A 26,892-nucleotide genomic window follows, 5' to 3' on the forward strand; every position below is an offset into this window, starting at 1 on the left:
CATTAAGGAGGGAAGGAATGTGATCACATTTTCAATTTTGCAGACCAGTGGGACCTCCGAAGGTTAAAGGTAAAAAAATGTAGATGATAGCCAAAGTACCATGTTTATAGTTCAGATTTTGAAAACTCACTGTGATTTTTTGAAAGAAACAAGGGACTAGTGTCAGAAAATACTGAACTGTGTAGAATGGAGGTATTACCAAGTCTGGCATTTTTTGTGTTCTTTTAGTAATGGAAAATAATATAAATTAAAGAATCAAGACAATATTGTAAATAAATATATATACATAATAAAAATTTGCTGTCATTTTATGCCTCTTTGAATAACCCCACTTAGGTAGATTGTATTGTTAACGTTGAATACATTTTCCAGGCCATTGTCCTACAAAAGTGAGTTCAGGTTATTTAGACACAGAAAATACAATAAAACCTTTATTTCTTGCAGAGTATTTTTGTTACTGTTTAAAATTGGAAAACCACACACACACACACACACACACACACACACACAAAATGTACAATAAAGGGAAGTGCAAAGAAGAATAAATAGATTACTTCCTAACAATGTGTTCTCTTTTAGCAGAAGCCCATATACTCTTAAAATTATTTAATTAAATGAGACAAAATGGATTATTTAGAAGTTACAGTAAAAACTTAATTGACAAACTAATTTTCACTGAATGTACAGGTGTGCTTATTTTAAAAGCTTTTCTACATGGCTGCATTATACATAAAAAGAACTGGCACATTGAATTGTAGGCTGAACTATATAAATTTTTTTATATTGCTTTCATTCTGTGATGTTTATTCCAAGCAGTGAATTTACCAACTTTCAATTAGAATTTTCTTAAGGAAATTAGCATTTCATTTCACTTCCTCCATAACCAGCCTTATCCTGGGAGTCTAATTTCCTAAGGAAAAATTGAAGAACTTTCATGGGTATATCAAGTATCATTTGCATTCAGAATATTGGATCAGAATGGTGAGAGGAGCTACTGGTAGCAAGTTCACGTTTGGGAAATTTGTAGGACCATGGACTGTGGCCATTGCTTTAAATACATTACACCATTAAGTCATCGAAATGATGTATTGGGTTTGGATAAGACCCAGTACTCTGTGGAATCCATGGAAATGAATGGAGACAGTGAATAGATACAGGTAAAGGGAGACCCTACCTTAAAAAGCAAATAAAAGTCTGGGAAGGAGCAATGAGAGATGTGAGACTCAATTGAGTCAAGAGTTAACAAAGCAAAAAGAAGGGCACCTGGGTGGTTCAGTCGGTTAAGCATTGGACTTTGGCTCACGTCATGATCTCACAGTTTGTGAGTTCAAGCCCCACCTCAGGCTCTGTGCTGACAGCTCAGAGCCTGGAGCCTGCTTTCGATTCTACGTTTGCCTCTCTTTCTGTCCCTCCCCTGCTCACTCTCTGTCTCTCAAAAATAAGTAAATATCATTTTTTTAAGTGAAGCAAAAAGAAAAAGAGAAAGTGAGAAAGAGAGTTTTAATGTAGAGATTGGAGATGGCCAACAGTGTCAAATGTCTTATGAAGAAATAAAAGATTATGTTTAATATGAGGTGATTAGATTTACAATTAGGTTTCTGGAAATGTTTGCAAGGACAGTTCCAATAAAATATAATGGAAGGAGAATAGCTGTGATGGAAAGAATTTATGAGTCAATTATAAGTTTAGAAATGGAGATGATGAGTAATATTCTTCTGAGAAGTTTGGCAAAGAAGGAGAGAGGAGGTTAAAACCTGAAAAGGTAGGCAATATTGAGAAATAGCCTATTGAAAAAGCTTTCAGCCAAGGAAAAAACAAAGGAGAAGCAATTTTTGATGGGCACTCACAATAGAGGATGGGCATGGTTTCAAGATCTATTGTAGGTAGCAGAACTCTTTCCTCTGAGACATGGAGAAGGGAGAATGGAATATGCAGTGTAGAGATGAAGGAGGAGATTGATTTGGAGGGAAAAGAAGGCATAGAGATTTTATCAGAAATATTTTTCCCAAGGAAATAAGGGTCCTTTGCTAAGGGAGGTGGGAACAGAGATACTTTTTATGAACTTAAATAAAATTAAAATAAGACAATGTAGAATATGGCAAGGAGCCAGTAGGACCAAACAATGAAGGGGCATCCGGGTGGCTCGGTTGGTTAACTATCTGACTCTTGATTTTGGCTCAGGTCATGACCTCACAGTTGATGAAATTGAACCTTGCCTTGGGCTCCGGCTGACAGCACAGAACCTGTGTGGGATTCTCTCTCTCTCTCTCTCTCAAAATAAATAAATAAACATATTTTTAAAAAAAGATTAAACAAGGAAAATCTCTCAGGGGAGATTGAGTTCCCCAGTGAACTTATAATGGCTGGTTTCCACAACACTTACAAACTGAAACAACATGGATTCTACCATGATGTTTCCTTATGTAAATGTATCAAGGTTTGTTATACATCACAATTTGAAAGAAAGAAATAGGAATATGAAATTGAAGTTGTTTCAGATGACTTTGGCCACTTTGAATAAATCCAGAAGTGAAATGCTTTTCTAAAATTTGACAGGGGTAAAAATCAGGAAGCTTCTAAAATCCACGAGCAACTTAGCTATATTTACATAGTTGGAAAGAAATTTAGTAGCTGAACATGATCCAGAAAAATGTGGAAAGTGAGAGAGCTTTAGTAAAGAAATTTGCGTTGGGGGAACTGATAGCAATACTCATCTAAACTTATGTGATCATTTATTTGCAGACTTAATGAAATGACCAAGCCATTTTCCTCTTCAAATTAAAGCTGCCATTTCTGTGAGTGGAAGGCTCCAGATGTAGAAATAAGAGACCACTGCAAAAGTTCTTGAGTTATTTCAGATTCATAAAATTCATAATTATTTATCTCGATAGACTCTGCCAACTACTTGTTTTTTGGTTCTTTTCATTCTCTTTCCCAGTTCCATGAGATGAATGTCTATTACTGCCTTCATAAAAATGATTAATCGTACAACAACCTTCTAATTTCCTGCATGTTTACATATTCCAGATAGCCTAATTCAGGTGACTAGCTTATTTTCACCATTAGTAAATGTATGAAACTATTTTCATCATTAGTAAATTCAATGACCAATTTTGAATTAACATTCTCACAGAAAGTCAAATACAAGTTTTTCTGTGTTTTATTAGCATTTGAAGCAAGTCATTATCACTACACTTACCTGAAAATATTATTTGTTTAATGACAGCAGTGTTTGCATAAAGTAATGACATCTTGCAGCTCCCAACTTCTGTCGCTTGAAGACAATGTAAAACTCTCCAATGTGACATTTTTAGCTTGCCTGCAAACTATTATGACTTTCTGATAGACTCACTTATTGGAAACCTATAATTCCTGTTGGAGTTGTATCATTTTGGGTTAGAAAATTGGGTAGTTCTTAATTGATTTTATTTCATGGAAGAGTTTAATAATAGTTGAATGATGTCCTTTTTTTGTTTTACTTTGGTAAACTCAAAGCTTCAGCATTGTCAAACCAACTGTTATTCACAAAGGCCTACAGTTGCTTATTATACTTCTAGATTATCCTTCATGATGATACTGTATTGTAAAGATAAGTGTAGATACTGTAAATTGCTCACGTTATTATCATCAGTAGGAAATGTCTTCTTTGCTGTTGATAATTGTACTGTTCCAACACAAAGAATCTTTCCCCCAAAAAAAGGAAGTCAAGATGTCTTATGACAACATATGTTAAAACGCAACAATGAAAAGAGCTAAAGAAATGGCTGTTTGCTACTCCCACTGTTTTTACTATTTCCAAAACCTGTGTGAAGCAATTGTTTAAAATATAGGTTAAAGTTGTCTCCTGTTGTGTATGAAACATTTGAAGTCTGTTTGCCAATTTTTTTTACTCTTTTTCCCATTTTGGTTAGAATCTTTTCCCTGATGAAAGCATAGGATTTGTTTTTCTAAGATAGCAGGAATGACTTTTTTATCTTTGCATATGGAGATTATGAACTGTTTTTTTTAATCTTTTAACAGCAAGATCATGCTTGACATTAATACTTTGATCATAAGCATCATAAATTGACCCATTTTATTTTACCCATATGTTTACTATAGCATTCTTATTAATTTTAAAGCTGACAAATTTGAAAAAGATTACTTTTAAAAAATATAAAAGGAATACTGAAATTTAGTGGGCGACAAGGTAGAGGAAAAAAAAAAGATTCCAGTTGAGTCATAGAATATCACTTTCTAATTTTGTAACTGCTGGCAAATTATTTACTGTCTCGGCAGCTCAGTTTTCTTATCTGTGAAATAGAATACTAATAAATTTGGGATCAACCTATCTTTCAAAGAAGGCATGATACTTGGATGAGATTATATACAAGGGAGTACTTGGTAAACTTGAAGTGCCAAACTTGTATTGCTATTACAAGGCTCAAAAGGCCAATATCAGCTACTTATTAGTTGAGAAGATGAAAAATATTTTCTGTTGACAATTTCAACTTTATGGTAAACAAAATAACAGTACTTTCTTTTATGCCCAGGACTAAATCTCCTTTTCTTGGAAAAAATAAACATTTATTCATAAGATGATTGTGTAGCACAACATGCATTTTATAAATTACTTTGTAATTCACTTATTTATGCAGTTGGTAAAAATAACAGCAGTCTACAGTTTTTTGAGAGACGATTGTGTGCCTGCTGAGCACTATATATCTCCCGAAACACATGCATACAGTTTTCAGTTAATCATCCCAATTAATTTATGAGAGAAATAGAAATATTACTAGCATTTTGCAAATGAGGAAATTGAGACTTAGAGAAATTAATAATATTATTTTCAGAGTTATCACTAGTCAGTAAGAATCCAGAGCCAGGATATCTGACTCGAAATTGGAGTGTTTAACAGTAGCCACTAGGCTGCATTGCCTTTCTCTTAATAACAAAATGTCTTTATGTATGAAAACTGTATTTTTAAATAAATATTTTGCCTTCTACCAGAAACTAAATTCATCGTGACATCCTCATATTTGTTGTATTCTTGTGGATGAGTTCAAGATTCATAGTTTCATTATATTGACAGGGATAAAAATAGGTGTTAACTAAATTAATAAAACATACATTAAATCAACTAGTTAGTCAGTTTTTAAACTGTTGAATATTGGATTGAAATTAAGCAATTAACTCTATAGAAAAGATTTAAACATCTAGATATTTGCAGTTTGGAAAAATAAGATTACTGGATTTTAAACTTTGCATCTAAGTGTTTTTTCTTGGTGTAGACTTCAGTGTCAGTGACTCTGACTAGTGCCCTGAAGTAAATAGCATGGCAATGTTGTGTTGGCCCCTATGTTTTCAATGTAGAAAATGTGAGACCTCAGATTATATTGAAGAAGATCAGAGAGTTTTTATAACACTTCTTTATTCTCATTTCATTTTCGTCAGGGAAAAACAAAAAAAATTTAGTGTTGAGAAATTTGGAAGTTCCTCAAGTAGGTGAACTTTTGAGACATTAAAAGGAAATGGATGGGGGTGCCTGGGTGGCTCAGTCGGTTAAGTGTCGGATTCTTGGTTTCAGCTGAGGTCATGATCTCATGGTTTCATGAGTTCAAGCCCCACATCAGTCTCCAAGCTGACAGTGCAGAGCCTGCTTGGGATTCTCTGTCTCTCTTTCTGCCCCTCCCCCACTTGTACTGTCTCTGTCTCTCTCAAAAAAAAAAAATAAATAAACTTAAAAAATTTTTTTAAAGAAGGAAAGGAAATGGATGAACAAAAAGGATGCATGAATTGCTTTAATTTCTTTTTTTTGTAATTAGTAATTTGACTGCTCATGATTATACTTTTTAAAAACTTAATAGCAGAAGACATCACAAATTTGATCAGCTAGTATTTATCATATGCTGTTTGTCTCTATTTGGGCTGCTATAACATAACATTGGATGGTTTAAACAACAAACATCATTCCTCATAGTTCTGGGAGTTAAGGTGTCCAGAGTCAAGATGCTGGCAAATTTGGTGCCTGGTGAGAGCCCACTCCTGGTTCAAAGATGGCTGTCTTCTCACTGTGTACTCACATGGCTAAATGGGCAAGGGAGCTCTCTGGGTTCGCTTTTATTTATTTTTTAAAAATTGTTTTAAATGTTTAATTTTGAGAGAGAGAGACAGAATCTAAAGCAAGCTTTAGGCTCTGAGCTGTCAGCACACAGCCTGACACGGGCTTGAACTCATGAACCACAAGATCACGACCTGAGCCAAAATCGGACACTTAGCCAACTGAGAAACCCAGGTGCCCCTCTGAGTTCTCTTTTATAATGACACTAATCCCAATCATAAGGGCTGAGCCCTAATGCACTTATCACTCTCAAAGGCCTCACCTCTTAATACCATCTCACAGGGGAATAGAGGACAGAGGGATTTCAGCATATGAATTTTGAGGGGAAACAAATGTTTAGAACAGCACTAAGCCAAACTGCGAAGTTTGAAGGTACAGTTCCCTACAAGACTAGCCTCACTTCTGATCCTAACTGCAAGTTCAAGGGATTTGAAAATCCACTCTCAGATTCAGTAATTCACTAGAAAGACTCATAGATCTCACTAAGAGCTGTTACACTCAGGGTATGTTTTATTACAGGGAAAGTATATAGATCAAAATCAGCCAAGGAAACAAATGCATAGGGCAAAGTCTAGGAGGGCTCCAGAGGCTGTTTCCGTTGTTCTCAGGATGCATTACCTTCCTAGAATTGGTCCATAACAATATGCACAGAACCTACCAACCAGAGAAGTTCACCAAAGCTTTGATGCTTAGATTTTTATTACGATTTCCTTACATAAACATGATTGTCCATGTGGCTGATCTCAGCCTCCAAGTCAAGATGCAAAACCTCCTAAATCATATGGTTGGTCTTTCTGGGATAAACGGCCCCCAACTTAAGACTATTGTATGTGCCATCCTAGGAACTACAATGTCCAGACCTTGCCCTAAACAAAGACATTCCTAGAAGTCATGGCACAGATCACCTCCTAAAAAGCTAAGCGTTAGGCCAAAGTCTTTACTATACAACAAGAAATTATCTTAACTGTCTATCTTAATTGAAGATTTTTACAAACACTAAGTGCTGATAATATCTCCTTATTTAGTAACGTGTTGATAAGGCAAATATGTTATTTTTCACCCAGAAAACACTGCCAGTGGGACATAAGGAGGATAGTAACTTATAAGCAGGATCAGAATATTTGTTGAGAAAGTTTTGTAACAGAAAAAGCATGACAGAGGGAGAGAGGGGAAAATACAGTCTTTTAAGAGAAAATTGCAAAACAGATTATAGTGTCATTAGAAACATTTGGGGGCACCTACTGTTTTGGAGGCATTAGGCTGGGCCAAACACTAAAGTGGTGCTTTTACACTCTGTTTTAGGAAGATTCAATCACTTGCCTCTCCTCTCCTCAGGTTTATGGATCCCTACATCATGAGGTAATTGCTATTAACAGTGAACATTTATTGAGATCCTATTATTGCCTCAACACCGTACAGCCATTTTAGAGATGCAGAAACATGTTTCTAAAGCTAGAGGTAACTCACCTGAAATATACAACTAGTAAATTACTGAGCCACTAGGGTTTTCTTGGCTCCATTCATTTCTTCAGATCCTTACTTTTTAAAACTCTTCATAAGGTTTTGGTTATTCCCCATTGATTTCCAGAAGTGTAGCTATTATCTATCCAAATGATTGGATGGATTTGTACCCACACAAATGTTTCTGTATGTTTTTGTATGCTGAATAAAGCAGTTGGAGGAAGAAAATAAGTTAATACTATAACGTTAGAAGAAAAGCAGTCTGCTGAAGCTCTGGTCCTTTTTTTTTTTTTAAAATCAGTTATTTCTGATATATAGGATTCTGTCACTAAAAAAGGTAAATAAATGGAGAGGAAATATACCATAATTGAATAGTTCTCAACCAGCATCACCTATAAAGCATTTGAAAAATATAAATATATCTAGAAATTCTTATCCATTGTTAGCATGAGACCTGGCTATATTCACTTTAAAGGAAAAAGTGTTATAATTGATTCCTATGTTAGCCTAAGATTAGAACTAGAGTAAGGATATAGTAGAGGAAAACCATGGGTTTTGAAGCAAACAGACAGGTTTGACTTTCTAGCCTGCCATTTATAAGCTATATGATTTTCCCTGAGTCAGTTAGTATTTTTTAATGTTTATTTATATTTGAGAGAGAGAGAGAGAGAGAGAGAGAGAGAGAGAGAGAGAGATGGAGACAGAGTGCGAGCAGGGAGGAGCAGAAAGAGAGAGGCAGACACAGAATCCGAAGCAGGCTCCAGGCTCTGAGCTGTCAGCACAGATCCCGACGTGAGGCTCGAACTCATGAGCTGTGAGATCATGCCATGAGCTGAAGTCGGACACTTAACTGACTGAGCCACCCAGTATTGCCCCTAAATATTTTTTAATGAATCAGTTAACATTTTTAAATCTCTGAGTGTCTATCAGTAAAATATGAATGAGATCAATAACTACTTACAAACCTGTAAGAATGAAATAACAAAGTAAAAAATCTAGCACAATATAAAAATACTCAATAAATGATAAATATCATGCTGATAATCAAAATGGTGATGGCTCTTACTTCTCTAATGAGAATAATTTGGGAGACATATAAACTTGTTCCATGAAGAGATGATTAAAATGCTGTGCAAATGCTCAGGACCATTCTTCCCAAAGCTAGTTAGAAACTCTAGGGATATGATTTGGAAAGTATGATTAAATTTCACCAAAAACTTTTCTTGAAATTAACATGCTCAAAACACTATTTCAGGTATCAAACATAAGGTTCAGAGGATGACACCTATAGGCTCAGTGTGGAAGTATTAACGGGTGCAGATCTAAGTCCTGATTTGCTGCAAGAAGACACTGATGAGATAAATGTTTGAACCAACTTACCTCTAGTCATTCAGACCATAATCCAGCTCTAATATGTATTCTGATTTACATGTATGACTAAGCTAACATCGAACCCTGAGTCACCTTGCTTTACTGGCTATTTGTGATAGAATATTAAGTAGGGCCCATCTGTCCAATATGACCACTTTATAGCAAAGCCCCCAGTCCAACATGGTGCTCCAACCAAGGTGCTCTACTAGCTTTTCACACTTCTGACCATGGTAACAGAAACCCTAATGGTTATTAAATTCATTGCTCAGGGCCATGCTCCCTTGAAATTTAAAGAATCTCCTTCCACTTATGTCAGAATTAGACTCATCACAAGGATAGTGCATCATCTTAGACATACTTCTTGTAACAACCAAAGTAACTAATTTTATCTGTATATAAACTCAATATAGTGCTTGTAAAATATATATCTGGTTCTAACTCATAACATCCATTTCTACAAGTTGTTTTTATCCTTTCTTACTGATAGAGTTTATCACAATTTTTATTGACTCAACCGACACATACACACACGCACAATGACTTTGGGTTGAAGTGCCTGTCATAGTTGTCATCACTCTAGGCAGCAAGAAGGGGATAAAGATATATATAAAGATAAATTTTAGGGGCATGATAAGGAAGCAGCACACATGATTTTTGTTTACATGCCATTGAACAAATACTCTGAGCTGTAAAGGAGACCAACAAGTGCATTCTCTAGTCATATGGCTGTATGCAGAAGTTCTGTTGCTAAAGAATGGGGGAATTGATATTAATGTGCAACAAGGAGCCTCTAGAACACATGGAATATAAGGAATGCATGGGGAGCGCCTGGGTGGCTCAGTTAAGTGTCCAACTCTTGTTTCGACTTAGGTCAACAAGCCTCTTATCGGTCTCCATGCTGATAGTGCAGAGCCTGCTTGGAATTCTCTCTCTATCCCTGTCTCTGCCCCTCCCGTGTTCTCTCTCTCTCTCTTTCTCTCTTTCTCTGTCAAAATCAATAAAATAAACTTCAAAAAATAAAGAATGCTTGAGATTCATTGGTAAATTGAATAAAGTCATATAAAAATATGTACACAAATATCAGTAGCATTCCCACACTAGCAGTAAATAAATAAATAGAAATAAAAAGTAATAAAATCAAGGGGCACTTGGGTGGCTCAGTCAGATGAGCTTCAGACTCTTGATTTTGGCTCAGGTCATGATCCCAAGGTCATGGGATTGAGCCCCGCATCTGGCTCCATGCTGAATGTGGAGCCTGCTTAAGATTCTTTCTCTCTCTCCCTCTGCCCCTATCCCCCACTCATGCACTCTCTTTCTCTCTAAAATAAAAAAAAAATAATAAATTTTAAGTAGCAAAATCAAAATAACAAAAATTGAAGACCATCAAAAATGATTTATCAAAAATGTATGCAAAGGTAACAATTTAAGATCTTATTTATATTTAGCAGAAACAACATTCACTCAACATTCATTGAAGTAACAATTGTAACTAACAATTGTAGAGTACCTGGAGAGGCCCTCTTCTAAGTGTTTTATGCATTTTAAGTCATTGTGTCTTTACATTAGTAGTCTTTGAGGCTGCTATTACAAACATCATTATTTACAGAAAAGGAAACTGAAGCCCAGAGAAGGTAAATAATTCATGTAAGTTTATCCTGTCAAAAGTGGCAGAACCAGAACTCTACTTCATATCTCCTGCTTTTTTTTTTAATGTTTTTTATTATTTATTTTTGAGAGTGAGAGAGACAGAGCACAAGCAGAGGAGAGGCAGAGAGAGGAGACACAGAATCCAAAGCAGGCTCACGGCTCCGAGCTATTAGCACAGAGCCTGACGCGGGGCTCGAACTCCTGAACTACAATATCATGACCTGAGCCAAAGTTGGCCACTTAACCAACTGAGCCACCCGGGAGTCTCATATCTCATGCTCTTAATCAGCACTTTGTATAATCCCCTTGGACAAGTAGCAAGCACTGTTTTGGCCCTTGAGGACATACCAGTAATCAAATCAGAAATTATCCCTGCCTCAAAGAGCTTGTGTTAGAAACATATAAATTTAAAAATAATTTCAGGTAGTAATAAATTCTATGAAACAAATCACATGGGGCTATGGATAGAAAATATTGCAAATCTAATCTACAATTATTTTTAAGATATTTCTTTGTTCTCTCAGTTCTTACTTTTGTAATACTATTAATCAGTGTCATTATGTCATCCAAAATTCCTATTTTGACCAGAGAATACCAAAGAGCACATAAGAACACATTCACTTCATTGAGTAATTTCATTGTCAAGGATAATTTATCCTATATTTCTACTGACTTAAATGGCATTAGAAACAATGTGTGAAACTGAGTAGAGAACGGAAGCCTAAAAACTCAAGAAATGGAGTTACAGTTCTGACTTTCACTGGGTCCATTTGAACGGTTTTGAATTTTTTTATTTCACTTATTTTTTATTTTTATTTGAATATAGTAGACACACAATGTTGCATTAGTTTCAGGTGTACAACATAGTGATTCGATGAGTTTACACATTATGCTATGTTCACCACTTGGGTAGCTACCCTCTGTCCCCATGTATCGCTACCACAATATCATTGATTGTATCCCCTATGCTGTTTTTTATTTTTAGTTTTTTAAAATGTTTTTAAGTTTATTTATTTATTTTGAGAGAGGGTGGGGAAGGGGCAGAGAGAGAGGGAGGGAGATAGAGAATCCCAAGCAGGCCCACACTGACAATGCAGAGCTCGAACTCACCAACTCACGAGATCATGACCTGAGCGGAAACCAAGGGTTGGATGCTCAACCAACTGACTCACCCAGGCATGCCCCACCCTGCCACCCCCCACCCATTGCAGCTTTTTAAAAAAGAGATAGGCATGATCTACTACATCAGGGATCAGCAAAACTTTTCTGTAAAGAACCATCTAATAAATATTTTGGGCTCTGTGGGCCAGATGGTCTCTGTCACAACTACTCTACCATTGTAGAGTGAAAGCAATCATAGACAATCATGTAAACAAATGAACTTGGCCATGTTCCAATAAAAATTGATTTATGGACACTGGAAATTGAATTTCTTATACTTTCTGTGTGTCACAAAGTATTATCCTTCTTTTGATTATTTTTCAACCACAAACCATTTTTAGCTTTCAGTCCTGACAAAAATAGGCAGCCTGAGGGCTGTAACTGAATACCTTTGCACTAGATGATCACTTAGGGCCTGTCCTGGAGGTTCACTGTCACAGGCCTTCAGCAGCTTTTCACTGCACCTGCCTGCCTCAACCTGCGCCAAGAGATGAGACAAAAACCCTGAACTGAAGACTTCATATGCACTCATCCTCAAACTGAAGGGTGTAGAATGGTCACCTGGAAGTATATTCAAATTCAGATTCTTTAAAATGGAGTCTACATTTTTAACAAGCATCATAGGAGATTTTGATGCATGTGAGTTTGAACTGCTAACAAGAACCTGGACCTAAATATAACATAAACATAGAACACAGAACCCGTAAACTGGAGATTACAAAACAATGAGATAAGCAGCTCAGTAGAAATCAGCAGGAGCCAAACAAAGAATACCAGATATTCTGTGAAAAGTGGATACTAGGGAGTAGTTAGAAGTTAGTGTGGACAAGCGGGAAGAAAGTGGCAAGTTTAAAACCCTCTTCTATATGGAATACTTAATTGGGTGCTGTGAATAAATTCCGCCCTGACTGAGAAAAGAAGGGTGAGGGCGAGAGAGGAAAGGAGCAAACACACCGCAAATGGGAGCTGTAATCTGCCTGCATGGGAATTTACTTTCTCCCTGAGCCATTCTGGCATCTGCTAGCTCTGTGACTGTAGGCAATTTCCTGAATCCTCTTTGCCTCAATTAGCTCAACCCTTCTAATGAACTTATCAGGTTGTTGTGAGGTTTTAATAAGTTAATACAGGTAAAGTGCTTAAAGGCACCAAGTACCTTCCAGTAAATATTTTTAATGCTGATATTGATCTTTTTACTCATGATACTGTCCAATTCCTTTTAAAGATGATTGAACTGAGGTCTCGAGAGATGGAGTGTGTGTCCCACAGTGGGACTGACTAGGTAAAGTTTGTTGTGGGGACAGAATAAGGTTTATCATTCATCCTCTGTAAAATTTATTTATCTTTTATCTATGAAAATAAAGTATAAAGACTATATAAGTTCTGGTCCCTTTCCATTCTGATATCTTATGATGTATACACATTTAAAAATCACATAAAAATAAAAATGGAATGTGTGCAAAAGAACCATAGCACATGATTATTACCACTAGAACCCAAGCAAATAGGTACTTTAAAAGGAGTTATTCAGAATAATGGGTTTAGTATGCTTCTTTTGCTACTTGGAAGGAAGGACTAAATGAATAAACTCTTTGTATTGCTCTGGCTTCCTTTTTTATACGCACGAATGACTAATGGGTATTGTTTCTGCTTTTACATTTTCTCAAGTACTTTTCAAGCACTTTGAAATGCTTTTCTTTCCCTCAAGACTTTTTCCCTTACCCTAACAGAGCTAAAAAGAATTGTTCCAGGACGAGGCCTATAATTTTGTCACTTCTGCCCTGATAGGGAAAAAAAAGGGAGGGGCAACCAAAAACTCAAGTTTGTATTCACTGTGTTAGCTGTGCCTGGCTGAGGACATCAAATCTAATAGTGCTTGAAAGGGATTAGAGTCCATCTTCAAAAAGCTTACTTTCATTTATTATTTTTTATATGTTTATTGGCTTAAAAAAGTCTCTCTTTTTTAAAGTGTTATTGAGGTATAATTGATATACAAAAGTTGCACATGTTTAATGTATACAGTTTGATGAATTTGGACATATGTATACACACATTAATATCATCACCACAGTCAGGGTACTGAATATATTCATCGCCTCCAAAAATATTTATGTTCTCTTGTTGGTTTGTTTTTGTTTTTATTTTGTTGTGGTAATAATATGAGATCTGTCCTCTCAGCTTATTTTAAAGTGCACCATGCCATATTGTTAACTAAGGGCGTTCTGTCATATTGGAGTCCCTAGAATTTATTCATCTTGAGTCACTGACAGTTTGTATTCTGTTAACTAAGGGCATTCTGTTGTATGGGAGTCTCTAGAATGTGTTCATCTTGATTCAGTGACAGTTTGTATTCATTGAGCAACAATTCCCCCTCAACTCATCCCTCTGAATGTGCTAAATCTCTTCTCTGATCTCAGAAGCTAAGCAGGGTGGGGGACTGGTTAGTACTCAAATCAGAGAGGTTAATTTTAACGTGACATTTTAAAAGATTCGAATATTTGTTGATGGAAATACAGTGTGTTTGGATTATTAAGGTGGAAATTTTATTCCAAATGTTTTTTAATGTTTATTTATTTTTGAGACAGAGAGACAGCGTGAGCAGAAGAGAGGGGGAGAGAGAGAGAGAGAGAGAGACAGAATCAGAAGCAGGCTCTAGACTCTGAGTCATCAGCATAGAGCCCAACACGGGGCTTGAACTCACAGACCACAAGATCATGACCTGAGCCACTAGGACACTTAACCGACTGAGCCACCCAGACGCCCCTGGAAATTTCATTCTAAAACACCCAAAAATTCCTGACAGCAGATGAATCACTCTTGAGTAAACAGATGACAGAAATTTGATTAGTATTAGGTAGATTTACCTTTATTAATTTAATAATCAATATTTACTCAAGGTATCTAATAGTTCTTAGTGTATATAAGGTAACTAAAGCAGAAACTTTTATTCATGTCTTAACATAGTTCATAAAAATAAACATTTCTTGAGACTTTTAAAGACAGGCTGTTACTCGCAGAGCCTACTTGCTACTCTGTAAACTAATCACATCTAGACCCATTGGACCATGTAGTTTGCTGTGACTCTCTTCTCCGCAAGTCTTGGTCTCCTCATTTTTGCTTTTTTTTTTTTTAATTTGGAGGGTATGGGATAATTACTACAGTCAGTTGTCCTGCCCTCTGCTGAAGGCCATGTCAAGTTAGCATGTTTCTTTTTGTTTTGTTTTGTTTTGTTTCATTTCTTCTGGTTTTAAGTAAAGGGTCGAGTAAATGATTGTGGGAAGTATCTTGAAGGGAAGCCTCTGTTCAAAGCCAAAATGTCTTTTATGATAATAAATACCTTTAGTAGTAACTCCTATTTGCTTTTTTCACCGTGAGACATGTTAAAAGGTAAACTGAAACATATTAAAAATTCTGAGTTTCTTTAAGCAAAAATCCATTCGAATTGAGCAGCAGGGTCAAACTGGAAATGTGTGGGAACCCTCCCTGACAAGACAGGGGTAGAGACAGACTGTGTAGAGAGAGTGCCAACACAAAGAAGGATATTATTTGATTGGCTATTGTAAAGTCTAGTGGGATATTTGTGATTGGCAGTCCTTAACATTTTGATTGCTTAACCCTGTGGCATTTATAGAGTCTTATTTTGGTTTGCTTATATAGGGTGCCATGGCATTAAAGCCACCTCAGTCTAATGGCCCCTTTGTTTAATTAATTTAACAGTTTATTTTTAAAATAAGATTCTACTGTCTTCGGGGTTGGGGGACAAGTTATTAGCAACTGGCATCATCCTGGGTGATGGATATTGCAATGTATTTTTTCTTGAAATTTAATAAAATTTAAGTCAGACGCTTAAACAACTGACCCACCCCAGGTGCTCCTTATTTATATTTTAAATGGTGGCTTGCTTTCTTGCAGTGATAAGTATATTTTGTTCAGAATGTGTTTTCCTGTTAGTGACACTTTTGGAAAACTCTTTAGGACTTTGTTTTTGCTTTTTGTTCTCTTGACTAATTATTATACTTTACCACAAAGCAGCTTCCTTGGTCGTTTTTATTACTATTCTTTGATTTTATGACACTCTTAGCTGCTAACCTGCTATAACAGCAGTCCTGTACCTTAACAATGTTCACTAATCCTGTCCATTTTAAATTGTTTTGCATTTTCTGTAGTCATGTATATGCCCCTAATGAAAATACCAGCATTTGACTTTATTATAATTTTAAAGATTAGAGAAATATTTGAATAATGGAAATAAATTAAAGAGTAACCAAGTATCAAAAATGGAATGACTGAAATATCAATTAGATGAACAGAATAGACAGTTTGGTAAAGAATTGTAATTCATATTAGAACTAGGTATTAGTAACTATATTAAATATATAGCTATTGAAATTACTGTTGTTGATTATAATTAAATTGAAAATGAACACCATAAGCATTCTATGCAAAAACAAATCTATCCAGGCAAACATTTGAAATACTGTTGTTATCTATTTTATTGTCTATCTATCTATCTATTCCATTGTCTTAAACTTAAAACTAAAAATAAGAGTTTAGGGGCACCTGTATGGCTCAGTCAGTTAAGCATCCAACTCTTCGGCTCAGGTCATGATCTCATGGTTCATGAGTTCAAGCCCCGCTTTGGGCTCTATGCTAACAGAGTAGAGTCTGCTTGGGATTCTGTTTCCCTCTCTCTCTGCCCCTCCCCCACTTGCTCTCTCTCTCTCTCTCTCTCTCTCTCTCTTTCAAAAATAAATAAAAATAAACTTTAAAAAAATGTTTTGCATGCCAGTTATTGTTTTAAAAATGGGCCTTAAAATTTTTAAATTGTTGAAAGGATTTTTTTCACCATTAAAAAGTATATAAGGAATCCTTACGTTTTTAGGTATAAGCAAAATCATTTCATATGTAAAATTTGGAAATAGCCAAAGTTCATGTACTGTTCATGTACTGTATTTTCCATCAAAAAATCACCAGAAACTTACTTGTGACTTGCATTTAAATTTGAGCACCCAGTTAATTCATCTAATGGGGATTGGAAAGGCTGGTTAGCCAAAGAGGAGCAGGTTAAACATAAAGGTACATAGTGTGTTCTAATTTATTCAATAAATATTTGTTGACAGAATAGAGGTAGCAGATGGTAAAAATTCTAAACAACCACGAAGTGAATCTTTTTTTTACCTCCAAGCTATTTGATTTTTCACTAGGATATATGGATTCATTTATTAAACCATTGTTTAAATATTTTCTGAACCTGAAAAAGGCAGAATCTCACAGTGCAAACGTCTGATTCTTATCTCAAAACAATTTGATCATTCATCGAATCTGCTCAGTTTCACAAGTTTTCAGGTTATCCATGCTCACTGAAAAATAGTGAAAATGAATATTACATGTGAGCTGACCAAAATGCGTTAGACTACATGAAGGTGTTTTACTCTGGTTTTAATATGCTTCAGTGGTGCTTACAGATCAGTGGCCAAGAGCCAAAGCTAGAAAGTGAAATAGCTATTGGCTTGTTTGAATAAATATCTAAATCTTTATAGTTTCCCAATTAACACAAACCCATATAAAAACACAAATCCAAACTATTGCGACTAGAGAGTTGCTTAAGTGTAAATTGTAAATCTCTAGTGTTCTACTAGTTGCCTTTTTTTTTTCTTTTTTTGCTTTTTCATGTTGCAACGTCAGTGGAATCTAAGCATGGAGTTCAGCTAAATTAGAATAAGTATATGTGTAGAAGCAAATTATGTGTTAGTGTAGTGAGACTTCTGTAAGTCTCACTCTTGGAATTGTTAATTGAGTTTGGGGTAAAAATAGATGAAAAGAATCTTTGTTAATTAGACATGGGCACTGTCTGGAAGTTGTTGTTAAGTAGGTAAAGGCAAGTATGAATTCACAAATATCAGAATGAAGATCCTTGGAGAATTAGCATGAGGCATAGACATGATTTATTTTAAAAAGTAGTTGGGCAATTTTCAAAGTAAATTGAAAGGCTTGAGCCACATAAGAGTTATAAATAAAAATGTAAGCAGCATGATTTTTATTCCTAGGAGTAATTGAAGATATTTTCTAACTGTATCTAAATTGTTTTGCCAAATCAGGACAGGTAAATTCCCTTGCTATCAGACCATGGAACTGTAGTCCTGACCTAGATAAGTGTTTGGATTGTGTATGCAGTGACTCACTTCAGTAATTTTTAAATGTCATTATAGCATAATGCTTGAACAAGTTTTGAAGCTATCAAACCTGGATTGGAAAACTGTCTGTGTCACATCTTTTTCTGTACAATTTCAAGTATATTATTTATTCCCTCTGTGCTAGTTTCCTCATTTGTAAAATAAAAATAATAATACCCAATTTATAAGACTATTGGGAGGATGAAAAGAAATAATGCATGTCAATTATTTTTCATGTATGTGGCATGTAATAGATATTCAGCATATACAAGTATTATTATTGCTAGCAGTTCTTAATTAGAAATTTAATTTCTAAATTTCTTTTTCTTATTTCTCCTCCTTCCTTATATAACTTCATGGAATGTCCTATACATTAATATTTTCAAAAAATGAAGAAGAGTAAAACCAAGTGAAAATTTAATTTAATTTACGTTGCTTTTCTTTTTTATTTTAAGAATTCTTTTGGCAGAAATGAATTTCTAGATACCCTTGGAATTCCATTTTTTCCATCTAATGTCGATCTGTTGTAAATCTAAAACATTTAAACATAGCATGTACTTCAGTACACCTGAATAGTATTACTTAGGCTGCAGTATACTTGTAAATATTTTAAGACACAATGAGACAGAAAGTCTGGCTGACTTTCATGAAGCTGCCCTCCCATGATCCCATTCCCATCCTCCTTTATAGCCTATGCCTTCCATCTTGTCCGCCTCCTAATACTAGAGCTGTGAATGTCCCACGAGGCTATGCCACTACTTCTCATTCTTTTCTTCCTATTTTTTTCTCAGTGAGTTCTTCCATTCTCATGACTCCTTTCTAATCTTGAATCATGTGGTGTGAACACTGGGGAGATTTTAGGTTCACATAGTCTTCCACACAGATGACTAACTTTCTTCTTCATGTATAAATTTTCAAGAAATTTTCCATCCAATTTTTCCAACTCTCTATAGGTCTTTTCCAGTCATATCATCTACTTTCATTCAACAACCTGTAGTATTTCTAGAGTGTCTCCTACTTGTCCATCAGTGTCCTAAGAGCTGGGAATAAATAATCAGATACAGTTTCTGGTCTCAAGGCACTCGGTGTCAAAAGGGGCAGTCAGAAAACCAACAGCTAATTGTGATAAAGAATAATAATTTGTATGACATGAGTTATCGGAGAATGCTAAAGAATTACATAACTTAAATCCCTGGCAGGAGGATGGTTCCAGAACCTGTCCCAGAGTGGGTGACATATAAGTGAAGACCTAAAAGGTGACTCAGAAGCAGTCGAGAAGGAAGAAGCATGTGTAGGGGAAAACCCCAGTCCACCTCCTGTGTTTCTCCTTTGCTCTCACATGACTACCACACTCACAACACTTCTAACATCAGATGTATGCATGCATGGATGTGGTAGGGAGTGTTCTTCCACCAAGCATTCACTGAAACCCCATCTATGTGTTCTACAATTTAGCTTAATTCTGACACTCCCTGAAAATGGTGTCACAAGTTAAAGGCTCAGTCCCACATGACTATTCCCTCCCTATTTCAGATGCCAGTTATGAGTAAAGTTGTCACCTGTGTTCCTGACTGATTGGCTATAATCAGAGATTCCCATAACCCCCTCTTTGGGTTCTATTAATTTGCTGGCGCAGCTCAAAGAACTCAGGAAAACAGTTGCATTTACCATTATTAAAGGATACAGATGAACAGCCAGATGAAGAGGTACGTAAGGCAAGGCCTCGGAGGGTCCCCAGCCCGGGAGTTTCAGTCCCTGTGGAGTGGGAGTGTGTCACCCCTCCAGCACATGGATGTGTTTACTAACCTGGAAGCTCCCTGAGCCCCATACTTGGGATTTTTATGGAAGCTTCTTCACATAGGCATGATCAGTCATTAACTCCATTTCCAGGCCCTCTCCCCTCTCTGGATAATTGGGGGTAGAGTTAAAAATTCCAAGTTTCTAATCATGGCTTCACCTTCTGGTGACCAGTCCCCATCTAGGAGCCCATCCAAAGTCCCATCATTAGATCAAAAGATGCTCCAAGTGTTCTTCTCACTTAGGAATTTGCAAGGGTTTTAGGAGCTCTGTGCCAGAAACGGGGCAGAGACATGTGTATATATTTTCTGTTATCTCACAAAGGGCAACTCACTTGAATATAAAAACTTGCAGTCAAGATGGCATTTTGTATGTGACTACAAGTCTTCAATGAACTAGAGCATAAAGTATGAATAAGAAGATGAAGTTGAAGTGGTGAGTGGAGTTTCCATTATCGTCACTACATAATGAATGATTAGTATACATCATATTTGACTAAGTACTTTACTAAAAGGTAGGTATTGTCCCTCATTTTTCAGCAGAGGAACATGAACTTGAGGTTAAGTACCTTGTACAAAGTCATACAACCAGTAATATCTAGAAGGACCAAGACTCAACCTGGTTTTTTAAAAAAATATTTAATGAATGCTATGCTTCTGGAAATAGTCTCCCAAATACACTATTTGTTACCAATTACTTGTTTCTACTTTCAAGAAATCTCAAACTTGGAAAGAAAGGACGGTATAGATGAAAAGTTGATGCAAAGAAGCAAATTTATATAATGTGCTTAGCACAATTTTTGTACATTGTAAGAGCTCAATGAAGGACTTTTGTTGTTGTTTTCTCACTGCTTCTTTCTTTTTTTCCCTTCCTTTATTAGAATGTAATCTCCTGGAGAGAAGGACTTTTATCTGCATTTCCCCCCGTGGCATCTGATACTTAGAACAGCAATCAATGAAAGTTTGTTGAAAAAATGGATTAAGACATTTTAAGCACTAGAGAAATCCCCAAGTTTGAGAATACAGAAATATTAAATAGACTGTTATTTTCTCCCAAATCACATTTCTCCCAAGAATCCATGTTTCTGTGTATTTTCTGACACCTTAAGTATCCAAGTTCTCAACTTTTACTTGTGTTTTAACTTTCTTTTAAAGAAGACATTTACATCATTTAAAGAACTCACTGAAACTTTGCATAAGTCTCAAGCTTTTGTTTTTAATAATGATTTACATTTCCCACACCCTCTGACTACAAAGTTCTTCTCCCAGATATCCACATTGATTCTTCCCTCTTATCTTCAGGTCTCTTTGTAGAAATTACCTAATTCCTAATTAAAATGAATAAATTCCTCCAGGCCATTAAGGAAAACAATTGTTCAAAGGAAAGGGGATAAGAATGGGTCTGTGGGAAGACATAGTGGGATCCCAGAGATAGCCTGGTAGAAAAAAAGGAATGGAGAGCTGGGGTATTTTCCACATGAGAACACAGGACACCAGTAGTCCACTCTATGGGGTCAGAGCTTGTCAGAGATTGAGAAGAGCCAAAAGCAGCTGACAGAGGCAAAGGCAAGAACAAAACTTGGAAGATTGGCTTTGAAATACCATAGTTTGGGAATGCCTAGAAACAATGGGTCAGGCTCTCAGAAGCTAGATGAGCAATCTGGAAATGCAAATAAGGGTCAAGGCGAAGCAATAATAATACCGGGGAGCCTGGGTGGCTCAGTCAGTGAAGCGTCTGACTTCAGCTCAGGTCATGATCTCGCCGTATGTGAGTTTGAGCCCCATGTCCAGTTCTGTGCTGACAGCTTGGAGCCTGCTTCAGATTATGTGCCTCTCTCACTCTGCCCCTCTCCCCCGCTCATGCGCGCACGCGTGCACTGTCTCTCTCTCTCTCTCTCTCTCTCTCTCTCTCTCTCTCTCTCTCTCTCAAAATAAACATTTAAAAGAATAACAATAAGCCATACAGCAAGAAGCACAGAGATAGCAGAGTGTTTGTTGAGGTACTTTAACTTTTTTTTAGTTTGCTGTCATTCTTTTATCTTTATCCACATAATATTTTCCACAGGAATACTGAACAACCTATAGTACTGGGAACACAAACAGCTTGTGTTCTTCTATCCACATGGACAGTTTTGGACATGGACAAAATGGACAGTTTTCTCCCATTGTCTCCCTGGTAAACTCTTAGCCACTCTTCAAAATCTCCACTTAGACATTCCATGCTCTTTGTTGCCTTCCACATCCCCTGTTACACTTGCAAAGGCACTTTTGTGGTAAGTGACAGAAAAGCAAGTTTGAGCAAAAAAGAGAAATTTGGAGCTCATATTAAAGAAATGCCAAGGATAGAGATGATTTGAGAATGGCTAGAATTAGGAATACAAGTGATTCATTAGGGCTCTGTCTTTTTCATTTGCTTTTCTCCATAAGGCAGAACTGATGGTAAACAGCCATCCTGATTGTATCCTGTCAGCTTATCTCCCATAGTAGAAAAAGAATCTTCCCCGCCCCCATATCTCTGCCAGAAACATCTGAAGCAATATTCTGATTGCCCTGGCTTGGATCATGTACGCATGATTTGCCCTGAGCTCTGTCCCCTTGATTGATAGTCTTTCTAGGATTAGAATAGGGAAGGATAATTCCCCAGTGAAAATGTAGGATGCTGTTAACAAAAGGAATATCAAAGTGATGCTGGGCATTTAAAAACAAATGTCAACGAACAGTTGACAAACCATGGTTGCTAAGTTAAAATTATTGTGGACAGTTCCTCTTAACCAGAATTCCGTTGGCCTTCAATGGATTGATACCCTGAAGATGTATGTGAATCTCTCTAGGGAGGAGTCCGTATCTTAATGATATACAAAGGATTCCAGGGTTGGAAGGTAACAGTACTTGGAAAGGAAAAGCTTTCTCCCCATCTTCACCCACTACTAATTAACCCTGACTTAAGAGAGTGCAAATGCAAAGCCATCTGAGACCATGGGACAGAGTAGACAAGGAGTTAACTTTAATTTGATTCCTACTTAGTTCTCATCACACTCTGCTTATCCCAGTTTAATCACTTGTTAAGTGTGGATCATGAAAACTATTTGCAGATTAAAATAGTTTTTAGCACAGTCCTTGGCCCGTGCTGAGTTTCCAGTACTTTCCTGCAGTAATGTAACACGGGGTAAGCCCCAGAGACTACCCAGAAGTTATTCCTCCTGCCTGCCATGCCATTCCAGTTGTAGTAGGTCATGCTGTTTAGCAATGAGGGATCCAGGTCTGCTTTGGTATTCTAGACCAGTCACTGCCCCCTCCCTGTTACAGCGTTTTCTGTCAGTTGAGAGGCCAGAGAATGTTTGGGAGCCATCAGCTTCTTTTCATTATGCTTGTGTTGCAAGCTAGTTCTGAAGCCATCTTCTGCCTTTGTTTCTCAAGCCAGCTGGGAGAATTTCCTACAGAGGCCTGTGTTGGAACCCTTGTAATTTCTAGGTGACCATCTCTGCCCCTTGAGCACATGAAAGAGGGGGCCATCCCCCAAAGTTGCATTCACAGGAGAAAACCTCTCACTTTTTCCAGTGTGAAAGAAAGAAATCAACATTATTAGCACCTACAATTAAATCAGATGCTGAAGCTTTGCTTTCATAACTACTCAGGATAATTTGTTATTGGGCAAAAATAGAACAGAATAAACTCATTTAACAGTGATAAAGAATACAGAGTATTCTGCATCTATTCTTCTGTTTCAAAACATGATTTGGGGTCTTTATTAAAGCAACAGAAGTGTGCAGTTTGCATGTTAGTGGTTGAAATTGATGTCTTTCTTGAAACTGTCATGTGTATACTTTGGAAAACACTTAGTTTGTCATATTTTTAACGTGGCTGCACAATTGTATTTGCAAAGAGTGTTTTCAATATGAATCTGGTATTTTGACTTTTTTATTATTATTAAAGGCATTAATTCACTGAGTCATTTAGTAAACCTTTGTATTGCACCTACTTTATTTTAGGCGCTAGGACATATTTAAAATTTATCTGAATTACTAAACAAATAGAAATTCCTCTGTAAACAGGGTTAAATTTGGTTTGAATGTTTTTTAAAAAGGTCTCTCTTCACTTCTAAGTAACTAATGGAAGAAAATGCAGAACATTTTTAAATCTATTATTACCTTTGTCAACATACTTGTTTTTTTTTTTTTTAATTTTTTTAATCTTTTATTTTTGAGAGGGAGTGAGAGAGATAGACAGACAGAGAGAGACAGAGTGCAAGCAGGGGAGGGACAGAAAGAGGGAGACACAGAATCTGAAGCAGGCTCCAGGCTCTGAGCTGTCAGCATAGATCCTGGTGCAGGGCTTGAACTCATGAACTGTGAGTTCATGACCTGAGCTGAAGTCAGATGATTAACTGACAGAGCCACGCAGGCATCCCACAACATATTTCAGTCATGGATGTTATGTTAGTGGAATGTTCGTGTACAATGTTTGAATTTTTAAAAATTCAGAATGAAATTCCATTATGTATTTGTGGTAATATAATATGTTTGTATTCAAGAGACAAGATGTTAAGAATGTAATATAAAAATGATATACCCAGGGACTATTTTATATGTGTTCCTTTGATGTAATTCATTTCTATGTTAACTAACATCAGAGAAATGTCTCTGTAGGTTTCCACACACTCTAAATCTTCATCTTTTGTTATTTCTGAATGAATTAGGTTTACACTCTTTGTTTATCCCTATCCATTCATTATTTAAATCAACACATTTTTATTGAAAAAAATAAACCTTGCACATAATAATATGATGTGTTACTTCATATGAAAATGTTGTTTTCAATAAGGTATTCCTTTGAAAATTATTTTCCCTTGAGATATTAGGACTTCTGCTTGCTAAATAAATAAGCAAAGTGATTAAATTAAGAAATAGAAAGTAGATTTTAATCAATGAAATACACACAAAAATAAACAGGGACATCATAACAAGTAATTAATGGCAAAGCACGTTTTCTCTGAGGGAATGATATTTCAGTTGAATTTTGAAATCTGGGATTGTGTCAACTGTGGTCTGAGTTGGGGAAGAATGTTTCAGGCATGAAGATTAAGTTCCTAAATTCTCGGTGAAAAAGAGCCCAGTGTATCTGAGAGACAGAAATGAGGCCATTGTGACTGAAGGGATTATATACGATATTATTGGCTTTGTTAAGAAGTTTCAGTTGGGAAAACGTTGAGGTTCTTTAGAAAGCAAGGAGGGACACAATGTAACTTAAGTTTAAAAGATGCATCTGGCCCTTTTGTGGATGATTGTAGATAGGCAAGAATGGGAGCAAGGGAACTAATTGTTTGGTGATTGCACTTCTCCAAGAAGAGCATTTACAGAGTTGTTCTTCATTATTTGTGATATGCCCTTACAAAAAGATATGTTGTGTGCTCAAATGCTGCAGGTCGTACACAAGATACCCGATCTCACAAACACATCATTGTGCATCTGGGCATTGAAGCAGTGGCAGTGATCATGGCAAAAAACCCAACCTCTTGATGTTTTACGTTTACTTGCTAATTACTGATCTGTGTGACGTATTATTGGTCTCATAATTTAAACACAAATTGTATGTGATTGACTATTTATTGTGCATTAAATACTATGGGCATTGACTTCCCCAAGAAGCACTAATTCCATATCTGAGTTGATAATATAATAAAATTTGCCATGACATAAGTAAGTTATGGTAACAACATAAAATACCTTAAAAATATATATAAATAGCAACTTTATTTTAAAACATCATTTAAAATGCTAGAATGCTATTTTTTCCTCTGTTTATTACTATGATTACTTAAACCAGAACTGAGAATCTTTCATAGTTTAAAATATATGTCTGAATATTAAGCTGAAACTTTTCAAGAATTTTGCCTTCTGAGAATTATTTTGCAAACTAACTATATTTGAACTAGCAGTGCTAAGATAATCGCCATTAAAATACTGATAATGAGACCAATTTAATTCTAAGTATTCATGATGGTGCCACAAAATTATGTCCCGTTTATATATTTGTTTATTTTAAAATTACAGATGTGCTACCTCTTAGGGTAAAAGAATGTGCTCATATCTAGCCTTCAGCCTGCATGTTTTCATTTATCTTTCTTTTATACTTTAAAAATTCAGTATGAATTGTATCACATTTCATAGATTAATTTTAAAAGTACTTTTTGAATGAATAACACACAGATCATGGCATTGATTTAGACACATTTCCAACTAGATAGATACATTTGCAACTAGAAAATATTTTCTCCAATAAATTTCATATTCCTGTAAGTACGATAAATATTCAAAATGCTAATTTAAATCTTAAAAAGATTTTTAAGTAATACTATGAGTAAAATCTAATGTTTATTTTCTGATTATTTGTTTATATTCATTAGCTCTAAACCACATTTGGATAAATTCAGTTTTTCTATACTTTATACTATATTTTAGATTTTTAAGGCATAGTGCTTTTATTTTGCAGATTGTTGCCTTGCGTGAACAAAATGTTCATATACAAAGAAAAATGGCATCAAGTGAGGGGTCCACAGAATCAGAACACCTTGAAGGGATGGAACCTGGTCAGAAAGTCCATGAAAAGGTATGACACTTATGACATGGCCCTATATGAAAATGTTCACTTGCTATATATCTTTTGACAGAAATATGAAATCCATGTGATAAACATTCTTTATTATTTTTTGATTTGTTGGTCATAAGTCCATGATTTCTCTTTTCACTTATTGCTTTTAATTTGATTTGCTTAAAAATAATATATGTGTGTGTATGCATAGATACGCATAGATTTGAATTTCTCATTACTTGCTGTTAACTTGATCCTCTGAAATATAATTAAATTATGCATCAAATTGAACATATATAATTAAATAAATATATTTGTATAGTTAGATACATCAATAATTTACATCTAAGACTTTTTAAAGTACAATAACAATAATTTTGATTTACAAGTGGTATTATGTATAGTTGGTGACTAATCTGTGGCTTCTCACAGCAAAAATTTTTTGGTAATCTCCTATTTGATTTAGTATTTTCTGTGTATTTAAGAAGGTCCTAATACTACTCCTGTTAAAGAAAAGTTATATAAAAGAATCTGAAGTCTTGGGACTTTTACTGTTGTTTAGAAGGGAATGATTTTCCTTTTGGTGGGGCTTAGACCC

General features: G+C 35.8%; 1 protein-coding gene across 15 annotated transcripts in view; it reads left to right on the forward strand.

The window, feature by feature from the left end:
- Positions 1-26,892, forward strand: part of PPFIA2 (PPFI scaffold protein A2) — a 479,884-nt gene that overhangs the window by 303,660 nt on the left and 149,332 nt on the right. For all 15 annotated transcript variants that reach the window (XM_086712721.1, XM_086712726.1, XM_086712720.1 and 12 more), the window contains one exon: positions 26,196-26,312. In XM_086712721.1, the coding sequence (XP_086568847.1) occupies positions 26,196-26,312 (117 nt within the window). The remainder of the gene's footprint in view (positions 1-26,195; positions 26,313-26,892) is intronic.

The sequence above is a fragment of the Puma concolor genome, chromosome B4 (genome assembly GCF_028749965.1).
Source record: "Puma concolor isolate L17-30 chromosome B4, mPumCon1.1.hap2, whole genome shotgun sequence".
Lineage (NCBI taxonomy): Eukaryota > Metazoa > Chordata > Mammalia > Carnivora > Felidae > Puma > Puma concolor.